Raw genomic sequence first — 13,086 nt, forward strand, 5'->3', positions numbered from 1 at the left:
AAAGCAACTGACCCTGATGGCATTTCAATTATAGTGCTGAAAAAGCTTCAACCAGAACTAATTCCCATACTTACAAAGCTGTTTAAGCATTGTCTTAAAGAATTGCTTCCCAACACCCTGGTAAACCTCATAAGTGTGTCCTGTATTTATAAATTCAGGTGAGTGGTCATCTTCCTCTCAGAACAAACCAATAAATCTCCTGTGCGTCATGAGTAAGTTGCTGGAATCCGTGTTAAATGGAGAAGTAGTTAACCATCTCAGCAGAAGTAACCTTCTTAGTGACATGCAATATGATTTCTGTTCTGTTAGATCTACAGCAGATGTGGTAATGGTTATATCTCATAGGATTAGCGAATCTCTCAATGGAGGCTTCCTTTCTAGGGCAATTGCTCTTGACATATCAAAGACCTTTGATGGGGTATGGCATAAAGCTATACTTAACAAGATCTCCAGCTACGGAATAGCTGGAAATGTTTTTTCAATTAATGAATCATTTCTCTCTGATAGGTTCATAAGAGTAGTGGTTGATGGGCAGAAATCAGAAGTTCACAGTATTAATGCCGGAGTCCCTCAGGAACCCATCTTGGGCCCAACTCTCTTATTGATCTACATCAATGATCTTCTAAATCACATCCTGATCATTCGAAGACATTTATGCTGATGACATTACCATCTATGTCAACATATCAAAGGCCGTAAATGACAAAGTTCTCTTTGATTCTCTCTCATCTGACTTGGAGCATGTGGTGCAATGGGGAAAGAAGTGGCTGGTTTATTTTAATGCATCTAAAACCAGGCTTCTATCTTTATATAATCAACGCTCTGATCTCCTATCTGGCATCAATTGAAATGAATGGCTCTTGGCTTGGGGATGCTCCATGTTTTGACAAGCTTCTGGACTGGAAAAATGGTGGAACCTTTCTAGCGCTCCAGTAGATATCTCACTGCTGATGTAATTCTCTACCTAAGTAAAGGTCAGGTACATCCACAGATGAAGTACTATTGCCACATCTGGGCAGGAGCTGCTGGAAAACTCTTATCATACTTTGACAAAGTTCAAAATAGACTTCGTAATCTGGTGGGGGTGCCCTTTTCTCTTCCCTGCAACTTCTTCCCACAGAAGAGACGTTACAAGCCTGTCTTTACTCTATCACTTTTTTCATGGCAGGTGCCTGTCTGAGCTCCAATCTATGGTCCCCGCCCCTCGCCAAACTTTCATGAAAAACACTCGTCTAGCTGAAACCACTGTCAATAATTTCCCCCACTCTTTTTCTGTGCCTAATCTTAAACATAGATTCCATGAACAAAGCTTCTTTCTTAAAACTGCATGCCTGTGGAACTCTCTTCCAGTTCCCTGCTTTCTAACTGACTACAATTTGATAATATTCAAGTCCAACATAAACAAATTCTTGATGAGCCACCCCCTTAAGTAATCCAATTTACCAAATTTCCACTACTAACAATTACTAGGATATTGTGCCATTGACTTCTGTACACTCATTAACCATTATCCTCCAGTGACCTTTGGGACTTGATAAGTGGTGACTTCTTTCTAATAAAAAAATAGGAAGAAGCTATAAAGGGCTATAGTGCCATGGGTTGCTTCTTAATGATTTATGCCTGTTATTTTTTTGGGGTGTGGGAGATAAGATTGTGATTCCGGATTGATCCCGAATTAATCCAATTGCCAAATTCCATTTGATTCAGTAACTGGATAACTTTCAGATTACAATCCGATTGTTATCCAATGTAATCCACAGTGATCCCACTTAAAGACAGAACTTTCATTGATCTTGTGTGATATCACAACCAAAACGTAAATAGCTGTCCAGACAGGGTTTGTAGTGATCTGACAGACCGAAATATCTTGATGAAGTAGAAGCATTACAGTACAAAATATATCTCCAAAAATAAAGGCAAAACCATACAAAAACTGCTAAATTGTGAAAATCACTTCTTAGGAAGCAATTAAGTTATTGCTTATTCACCAACCCTGTTTTCCTGCTCTTATTTACTTATACTGCTTCCCTCTTTTTGGAAATCATAATTTATCATTCTATGACTAAAGTGTAATGTTTAAATATAAGACCTATACAGGTCACATGTATATTGTTACTGATGTATGTTACTAAAATAACTGGCACAAATGTCATTTCAAAATGTCTGCTTTAAAGGGATAATACTTTGCCCCCAAGATGCCTTCCTGTCTGTTTTGCATGATAAACATTAAAAATCCTTATACTCTTAAATCCTCCCCAAATCCCTGTATATCTATATTGTATATTAATGCTGTATTGTAAGTTCTATCATCTCTCCTGTTTCAACTGGACAAAAAACCGATTGCTCTTCTCCCCAAGCCGATATAAAATCACATACTTTGCATGTACCTTAGGAGGAGGGTTTAGCTTCCGGTCCTAAACTTTAGTAGGCTGACCTTTTCAAAATCAATAATTACTAAACATCTATAGATTTCTATTGCTAAGGGATGCATTAGCTTAACCTATATTTATACGCTATAGAATATCTATAAAATAGATAACTAATAGCCACAATTTGCGCCCAGATTATAAGTGATCTATATTAACTAGCAACTATATCTTTCTTACATTAGATGGGATAAAGTACTGGCGATTATCTTTACTTGAAAACTAACACCTAAAGCACATTTCGAAACAGACCCTTATACTATAATTTTCCAATTAGTCACTAATTCACAAACCACATTTGATCTTTTCTTAACCCTAGCAGATATTCAGCTTTAATCTACACCCCACACTCATACATACCCCCTTTAAAAACGTAAGCAATCTTAATCCTATTCTGAGGAGCGTAACTTCAAAGCAAATATTTGATATTAACTCTATCTATCCTAACTATCCATGCAGGAGCATAGAAATACCTGGCTTTGAAACCAGGTGCAGAGAAAACCCTCTCAATGCTGATGGACCAGTAGATCTGGTTAGATCATCCATCTAGGATAAGGAAAACTCTGATTTGTAAACCTGTGCCACTGACCTTATACGTCTTGGCACCAAACAGGGGAGGGAGGCCTCCTCATTCCTGGACGACAACCTCCCTAAAGTGGGTGACTTGATCAAATCACCGGTTTGCAAACCTAAACTGCTTAAGGAGTAGTAAGGCTCTGCCTATCTATACTCCATATTCCTTCTTTGCCTATTAGCCAGGAGCAGAGTTGTGGCCACAAGGACTCATTAGAGATGCCCAGTGCTTAGCCTTTTTTCCTGACTAGGGCAATGAATGCCATTCACTACATTTGCCGTATTCCTTTCTCCTATAACTGGGCATCTTGTGGGGTGCTTATTTACCGTATATGCTAACATGATGGGACAGGTTTGAGGATACCATTTGGACAATTGCTGGTTGCTGTTTCCAACTGACAGTACAGAAGCCCTTTGATAGCGCTTAGAGCGGCTGTTCTATTGTCAGTTGTGTAATATTGGGATATTTGTAGTGCCATGTCATGCATGGAAAGGCACCCTGCACTCATCTCTGGTGGGCATTCCCGAGACCACATTCCTGTGGATGAGGAGCCGGCTGATGGTCTACTCGTGTTGCATGACGGTGCCTATACACATGCGTTTTGCCTAGCACCTCAATCTAGATCTGAAACTACTAAATAGAATGAAATGACAGCTCAATCCAAAAAAAATGTTCAAACCAGATACACACTCATGCCTCCTCTCTTGAGGCTTGCATTTACACATATCCAAGGACTTAGAACTAACTTAGATGATGTAGAATCATTTCTCCTAGCCCCCTCTAACATCTTTAACATGTCTGGTTATCTTCCACTTTGTCATAAGGACTTTAACAGGAACGGACTTGGAGTCTATATTTGTAACGCCCTCCCCATGTCTTGGGAATCTAAACTAGAATCAGATGACCAGGCCTTCATGTGCTTTAAACTCAATTTACAACACAGCGTTAACTACTTGTATTTTCTTTATTGCTCTCCATCAACCCAGGACTGAACTATAATCAATCATGTCTCTTACAGCATAGATGTAGCACTCTCCCTTGACACAACATCCAATACATGTATTTAGTGACTCTAACGCCCACCACAGAAATTTGCTTGGCTTCTCTAACTTCACTGACACAGCTAGTAGCATCATCCATAACTTTGCTATATCCCATTCCTTAACACAGACAGTAACATTCCCAACCCGTCTCACAGATCGCCAGGAACAGCAAGCCTCACTTCTGGATCTATTTCTGACAAGAGATCCTGAGGATTGTGTAACAAATGCTGATTGCCCACTTAGGAATGCTGATCATGCTGTGATAATGATATAATCACTCTAAACTCTCGACCCCAGGTTGAAGAGCCATTGCTCAAAACGATAACATACTAAAATAAGGCTGACTGGGATGCCATTAGCGATCACATCAGAGATGCCCCATGGGGAAATATCTTTTCTCTTCCAGCAGAATAGTGCGCAAATGAGACTACTGAATGGTTCAAAGCAGCAATTGAAGCATATGTTCCTACACGGAAGTTCTATAGCAAACCCCACCCTCCCCAATAGTTTACTTCTACTTGCGCAGCTGCCATTGCTCAGAGGCAACATGCATACCGTAGATTTATCCAGCATAAGTCCTGTACAAACAGACAAAAGTATATAGAAGCTAGAAGTAATTGTTAGAAAAAAGTAGCAACAGCTAAGAGTGAATATACTGAAACCACCAGAAAATGCATTGAGGCGCAGAAATTAGAAATTCATGATTTCTGGAAAATCTACAATAGTGAAGTAAATAATGGGCAATCAATAATTCCCCCACTATCCAACAATCATGAGGTTGTTTGCACAGCAACTGAGAAAGCTAACATGTTTGCCCGTTATTTTTCCTCAAACTCTACCTTGAACCAAGCAAACCATTCCCTCCCTGATTTTCCTCTGTGGACAAAACCACACTAAATGATCTGAAAATCATCTGTTCATGATATCATAAAAAACCTAGACACCTCAAAAGCATGTGGACCTGATCTCATCCTGGCTGTGCTATTAAAAAAATGCTCCACTGAGGTTGCTCTAGCTTTCTGTAAACTCTTTAACAAATGTCTTACCGAATCTTGCTTTCCTGACAGCTGGAATATTGCTTATGTGGTGCCTGTTTACAAAATCTCTGGCGAACGAACTGACCCATTAAATTATTGCCCAATTAATCTCCTCCCGCTTTTCGCCAAAATATTTGAGTCTTTAATTAATCAAGCTCTAGTCCACCACCTTAACTTCTGTTTGACCATCAATATAAATATTACGGCTGCTAAACTTCTATCTGACACTCAATATAAATTTAGACAAGCCCATTCTACTGCAGATATTCTAACTGTAATCTCTGAACTTATATACCAAGCACTGAATAAGGGAGGGGAGGTCAGTAGCCCTATATATATCTAAGGTTTTGACAGGGTATGGCGCGATGGTTTTCTCATGAAAATAAAATCTATGGTATTACTGGACAAATGATTAACATAATTAAATTCTTCTTAAATGAGAGAAGAATCCAGGTTGTCCTCAATGGGCGTACGTCCAAACAATATGATATAAATGCAGGTGTTACTGGATAAAATTATCTCTGACATGGATATATTTGCTGATGACATCATGCTCTATAGCAGGCACGTGGGGAAAACTAATGAGCACATATCTAAAGCAATGGCAGAAACCTTCACTCGGTAGTGGAATGGGGGCAGAAATGGATGGTAATGTTCAAAGCTGCTAAGACAAAGCTCGTTTCCTTTAATAATTACATGAAACCTTACCAACCACCAATAGCTATGACTAAAGATACATTACCTGGAAGTACTTTGTTCAAACTCCTTGGCTTAGCGTTCACAGGGAACATAAGTTGGAATAAATACATTGAGATCATTGCCAAGGCTGCTGCGAAGAAGATGGGCTCTCTCTACCATGCTAGAAAGTTACTTAAGCCTAAAAGTATCCTGTACCTCTACAAAGCCACCATTCGCCCATGTATCGAGTACTGCTGTCACATTTCGGCTGGTGCATCTGCTACTAGTCTCTCGCTCCTGGGCAGTGTTCTAAAGAGAGTCGCCAACCTGATAGGTCCTGAACTGTTATCTAAGCTTCAGCCCCTATCCCATCGGCGAAATGTTGCATCTCTCTGCTTGTTTTACAAGTATTTTAATGGTAGATGCTCTGACGAACTACAAGCTCTTGTACCTCCTCGATGAAAATACCTCCGACAAACCTGACAAGCAGCGAAGTGCCACCCCTACACAGTAGGGATCCCTAGGTGTAAGAAAGCCTTCTACTCTAATAGTTTCTTCCCCAGAACTACTAGACTTTGGAATTCTCTTCAGGTTTCCTGCTTCCCCAACTGTACTGACATGCAGAAGTTCAAGTGTAATGTAAACAGATATCTTGCTGCTAAACTCCCTACATAGTACCCCTAGAACTTAGATCCCTGATAGCAGCCCCCTACATCAAAGTGGCAATGTGCCTTGTTTGATTAGAAAATGTAATAAAAAATAAAAAATGGTAAAACTAAACAGAAAAGCCATGTAAAAAAAATAAATTCATTGAACTTAAGGAGTCGGAGTCGGATAAAAAATTCTGACTTCGACTCCTTGTACATTTAGAAATCCAACTCCAACTAAAACCTCTGACTCCTTCCAACTCCGACTCTGCAACCCTGCAAATTAACTCTAATCACTTCTCTCAAATCAACTCTAATCACTTCTCTCAAATCAACTCTAATCACTTCTCTCAAATCAACTCCAATCACTTCTTTCAAATCAACTCTAATCACTTCTCTCATATCAACTCTAATCACTTCTCTCAAATCAACTCTAATCACTTCTCTCAAATTAACTGTAATCACTTCTCTCAAATCAACTGTAATCACTTCTCTCAAATCAACTGTAATCACTTCTCTCAAATCAACTCTAATCACTTCTGCTCAAATTAACTCTAATCACTTCTGCTCATTTTTTTTCTTGACCTTCCTCTGCCAACTGACTCTGCTATTGCAAATGTTTTATATCTATATATCTATATGTTTTATATCTACTAATCCAAAAACTCTCATCCATTCTTTTAAAATGGCCATACTAATAAATTCTCTTGTTTTGCACGCATCACTCTGTACCGTTTTGCTCGGGGAATTAGGCTGATGTATGTAGAATATGATATTCTAGTTGATAAGCAGGGAAAGTGTTTCTTGTTTTGTTTATTGTTAATATTTTTTTATTTTATTATTATTATTTTTATTAATTATTTCTTTACTAATTAACAATTATTCTTTGCTCTCAATATCTATATTTGTATGTATTGTATACATAATACCCATTGTCAAAGACTTCAATACAATACTTTATAAAATGCACATTGTCTTTGTCCTTATATATAATGAAGATATGTGTTTAGTTTATGTCTAATTCTATTTCTTGTTTTTTTTTTTTTTTTCAGCCTCAATTCGACTCTGTATGGGTTCACGTCGGGGTTTCATTTGTCGCATGAAGATGGGCAATGTCCAGGTGGATCCTGTGACTGCGAATCACACAGTACGTGTTCGCCAGAGAAACACATTTGGCCCGTCTTCTGATGGCAACCATTATTCTGTAATCCACGTCACAGGTTACATCAAGAACTGGCCACCTTCGAATAGAGGTAAATTTTAGAAATTTTATTTTTATTTTATAATTCAAAAATTATTTCATTTTATTTTTATGCAATAATTTAAACTTTAAGATGTTTGGTTGAAAATGGTTAATCTTGAATTTAAATGGGTTCTTTTTTCAATCTTAATATTAAAAAAAAAAATTTTAATTGTAATAAATAATATTAAAAATAGATGAAGAAAGTTATCCAATTAAAAGCAACAACCCATATAGTATTCTGCTTGTTCCCTCCTTTGTTATGTAAAAAAAGGGAATATTTGAAATAAACAGGGGAAAAAATAACATTGGCTTCTAGACTTTTTTTACATAGGCATTACCACTTATCAAGGTCCAGAGGCCACTCGAGGATAAGGGTTAAAGAGTGTACAGTAGTCAATTGGACAATATAGTAATTGTTAGTAATGGAAATTCGGTAAATTTGTTAACTTAAGTGCAACAGCTCATCAAGAATTTATTTACGTTAGACTTGAAGACAACCATATTGTAGTAAGCTGGAAAGCAGGAAAATGGAAGACCGTTCCACAGGCGTGGTTCTAAGAAAGACGCTTTGTTCGTGGAATCTATGCTTAGGTTTAGGCACAGATAAAGAGTGGGGGGGAATTATTTATAGAGGTTTCAGAAGACGAGTGTTAAGGAATAAATTAAAGATTATCTCTTATGTGCCATTGTTCAGTCACTTTTTACAATATGATTTTATTATTTGTATTGAACTATTTAGCACAATATTACTTTCTGAGTATTTATTAGTATTTATCATATTTGAGTCAGCTCTATATTTAAAATATAATAGACATTATTTTCATAGAAATGTTAATAAACTCATATTTACTGGTTGCTATTGTTGTTTCCTGTCTCAAAGATTAAATTAATTTTTGCGTTATTCAGAAAAATATCAGCTTTATTTGTTATTTTGTGGAATTTCTACAGGTCCTGCTAGTAATAATAATAATGTAAAAATACATAAAAATATCTTAGATTAATTCTAACATATTTTTACAATAGTTTAACTTTTGCTTTTAATCAATTGTTAAAGATATCAACCTAAGCATCAGTTTTCATTTTACAAATTTTTTTTAGCATTTAACTTTGAGCAATAACTTGTACATGTTGATATTTTAGAAATAAAGTTTGAAATATTTGTAGATTTCTTCTCTTATCAGCAAAACTAGTTTTTAAATTAAAAGCCGAGTTGTTTATTTGGTTAATTTTGTTCTACAACCATGACGAAATACTGTGCATTTGTGATGAATTTTAGTAAACACAAGAATGCCTGAAGATAATTATTTTAATAATATAAAGATAATTATTTTAATAATATAAAGATCTTTGTAAATTATTGTATCGAAAAATGTTTTTTTATTTTGGAACTTTTCTTTAACATTTAATTTAGTAATATTCTCGAAAGATATGTACTATATATTGAAGAATGCCTGTATACATTAGCATAGATAAATATTGAAATCAAACCCAACATTATAGATATTGACTTATTCTGAAGAATAAATCAACAAATAAACTAAGTTACTAGTTTTAATAATTTTAAATGTTTATGAGTTTTGCCTTTAAATAATTTTTTAACTTCATCTGTTAAGTAGTTAATTTAGGTATTAAACATCTTTCATTGGTTCACATTTCGTGATGCATTTTTCATTCTTTGTAATTAGTGTTAACTTGTAGAAATTCATCATTGTTCAACTATGCACTTTTGAGCATAATAGAAATGACTGTGATATTCATACAATTTTATCTCTACTATTATACAAGAGGAACTTTATCTGTGTGTATGTCTGTGTGTTTGTCCCCTATAGGCTCCTAAACAGCTGGACCGATGTTTTTAAAATTTCTCACAAATGTACTTTATGCACCTGGCAGTGTTCTTAGATAGGTTTTATATGGGAATGTCTTCAAAAATAATCCGATGAAAGAAGGAATAAGAAATTTGGACTAAAATTAACGCCTTATACAGCCTAACATTACAAGTGCATTTGAGAAGTTTTACTACCACACAAGGTGAGAAAAACATAGATGCCAGGCATAAAGGTTCCAAATGTGGGCTGTATTTACTTTTATTTAGTTCCATTCAAAGAAGGTAAAAATTTGGTGGAAGCCCTTTGTGAGAATTCAGATAAAACTTCCAATTTTTGTGAAATTTTAACAATAGGTATTAGACATCAATTAATGAATATTTCCTAAAATTTCAGTTTCTTTTGATTATGTTAAAGGATCTCTAAAGGGCATAGTATAGGCACAACCAAAATATATTAGATTTTCATTGAATTTGATCCATAGTTATGAGACAGCAATAAAGAATGATTCTTTGAATTTCAATTTCTTAAGTCTTAAAATTTAGACATTTCCTAAAATGAAAATCATGTAATAGATTTTGATCGCAATTGGAATAAGGATTCTGTATGTAAGGTTTAGTATCATTATAGCATGGTTTTAATCAGTATAAGGAAGCATAAAAGTGCCACAAACCTGTTGAAAAAATTAATTTTAATTATCCTGGGATGGGGATTCTGCTAAAACTAAATTGATGGAGAAAAGTAAATTTATTACAGTGCAATTTGTAATTACAGTGAACTTTTTTCTTTTGAAAGGATTAATATAAAAAAGAATTTTATTGCTTAAAACAGATTAAAAAATAAATTTTCTTTCTAAAAAATCTAAATCTTGCATCCACTGCACATTATGATTATAAATTGACAAATTAAAATAAAAAGGTTATTTTTTAACTTTTTAGATTAATATACAAATGTATTCAAAAGATGTGTACTATATATTGTTGGCTGCTTGCATAATTAACTATAAATATTGAAATAAAACTTATATTAACATTATAAAGAATATATTTATGTTCTTATAAGACCTGTGTTCGTAACGGTAATTGATCATTCTTTATTAACTTCATCAAAGTCATTTTAATGTGCATGTCACAATTTAAATAGTTTTTAAATATATATTAAAATATCATTGACCATCTAACACTAACCCTCATACTCAATTGATCGATTGTGAATACTATGATTAATTTGCTTGCTACTTCACTTCAGCCCTTGACAATGGATTCATTAATTCTGTAGGAGTGCAGCAGATAGAACGTACTGACGGAGAAGAACCTCACAGTCACTGTTGTTTGGTTGGTATAGGTCGACTTCAAGTCACTAGTGCCACAAACTGTAATGATCTTATGGGTCCGAATGCTTCATCTGAATTTATTACTAGACACAGTATTGATGGAAAATTCACATTTGTCGATCAGCGGTAAGTTTTTGTTTTTATCTTTAAAATAAAACTAATAAAATATTTTTTCAAAAAAGAAATGTAAGATGAAAACTAGTTAGCTTTTTACCAATGAAGTTGCTTACAGAAAATATTTAATGTGTTAATTCAACATTTGTGATTGATTTTTCCTTTTCATGGCATAAATTTATGCACTTCTTTACATTTCATTAAACTGATTTATTTCCAATATATTGCTTTTTTTCTTTTTCCTTATCTTTTACAATTTTTTTTTTTTTTTTTTTTTTTTTTTTACAAAGGAGTCATCTTTATCAAGGCCAAGAGGCCATGGGTTAATAATAATGAATGTACAGTAGTCAATAGGACAATATCGTAGTAATCGCTAGTAGTGGAAATTTGGTAAATTGGATTATTTAAGAGGACAGCTCATCAAGAACTTGTTTAAAAGATGAAAGATTCATTTCTAATTATAAAAGTAAAGATAGATGTTAGATTTTTAAAATAAATTAAGTAGAATGGATGTTAAGATTTGTTTAATTTGCATTTCTCAACGAAAATGCTATTTCAAACATATCAGGCAAATCAACATTTTCTTAGTCAATCTGTTATCACAAACCAATAGACAAAACTTCTGATCAAAATAAAATTAAAGATGAAAAGTCAAAGAGTTCCTAATGATGACATTCACGATGTCTAAAACATATTCATCAAAACCAAAGATAGCTTACAAATGCTGTTGTAATATCATGGAGATATCAACAGTATTATGTTTACTTGAACTTATCACCTTGCAAAACACTTGAATTTTTTTTTTTTTTTTTTTTTGTGTTTTTCAGTAGAGAATTCTTGTTTTTCCTTTAGTTAAATTAATTTAAACATTATTCAGTTTCTTAGAAATCAAATTTTTTTTCTTTCTCTCTCTCTCTCTCTCTCATTTCTATTATTTTCTCTCTCCAGGGTAACAGCAGTTTTAGGTTATCAATCACAAGAACTTCTGGGTAAATCTGCATTTGATTTTTACCATCCAGAAGATCAAGCACATATGAAGGACAGTTTTGAACAAGGTAAATACAAAAAAAAAAAACATTAGAATTGAGCTATTTTCTATTCAGTTTTCAATTATTTTTGATATTTTTCAAACACCAAAGTGTGTCTTTCATAATAAATATAGAATTATTAACACTTTATTAGATTTTTAAATTATCTAAAAAAAATTCACTTAAAAATTAAGCATATTACCATTAACATCACGTGCAATACTCGTCTTGAGTCAGATTAATAAAATCTTGACACCCTTCAATAAATGTAAGCATTCAGACCGCTAAAATACTGCAATGCAATTTCGTTATAAGTTCTGCTATGGGCAAATTGATTTCAAATAGAACTTATATGACTGAATTTTTGATCCGATAAAAATATTTACCTTGTGGTCTTAAGAGGATTTAAAATGATTCAATTAATTTTGAAATTATCATTTTGTTCATAATCTTGTGAAAATCTGATGTAAAAATGATGTGGGATACATGAGGGTTTCATGTTTCTTGTGAAACCACTTTATACTAATTAATATTAAACTTTGATTTTTAATTTTTCATTTCTATAAGAAACATCCATGCAATCTTAATCTTATGTATTAGATTTATTCACTACTTTGATTTCATTAAAAAATTCATAAACTGTAACATGTCTTTTTGCATAATTAAAAATAATAAGTCTCTTTACTCTTATATTATCTTTATTCTATTACTAATTTAGATGTTTGTGTTGTACATATATGTGAAATATATGTGAAAACTGAATGACTCTTTCTCTATATGATCTCAGAGACATGAAGAAATATTAGAGTGGTTGAATCAACATAGTGAGAGAATTATTAGGTTGGTGCAAAAACAACATTGTTTTCTCACATATTTTACTTTTATATATGATTTCTGAACTATGTGTTATATATCATTTTGAAGTGCGTTTTTCGCAGGATTGCGGAGTCAGAGTCAGAAAGAGTCGGAGGTTTTAGCTGAAGTCAGAGTCGGATTTCCAAAAGTAGTCGGAGTCAGAATTTTTTATCTGACTCCAACCAATCAATTTTTTTTTTTTTTTTTTTACATGATTTTCCTGTTTGGTTTTAGCAGTTTTTTTTTTTTTTGTTTTATTACATTTTTACCCTAAACAAGGCA

General features: G+C 33.9%; 1 protein-coding gene across 21 annotated transcripts in view; it reads left to right on the forward strand.

Annotated features, from left to right (window-relative positions):
* Window positions 1-13,086, forward strand: part of LOC145276852 (aryl hydrocarbon receptor nuclear translocator homolog) — a 281,732-nt gene that overhangs the window by 203,195 nt on the left and 65,451 nt on the right. For 11 of the 21 annotated variants that reach the window (XM_080128232.1, XM_080128234.1, XM_080128221.1 and 8 more), the window contains 3 exons: window positions 7,458-7,658; window positions 10,723-10,933; window positions 11,870-11,976. In XM_080128232.1, coding sequence (XP_079984358.1) covers window positions 7,458-7,658; window positions 10,723-10,933; window positions 11,870-11,976 — 519 coding nt within the window. The remainder of the gene's footprint in view (window positions 1-7,457; window positions 7,659-10,722; window positions 10,934-11,869; window positions 11,977-13,086) is intronic. The other 10 variants (XM_080128240.1, XM_080128225.1, XM_080128233.1 and 7 more) reach the window with 1 other exon arrangement.

Source organism: Euprymna scolopes, chromosome 5 (assembly GCF_053919585.1).
Source record: "Euprymna scolopes isolate OS-2025 chromosome 5, ASM5391958v1, whole genome shotgun sequence".
Taxonomy (NCBI): Eukaryota; Metazoa; Mollusca; class Cephalopoda; order Sepiida; family Sepiolidae; genus Euprymna; species Euprymna scolopes.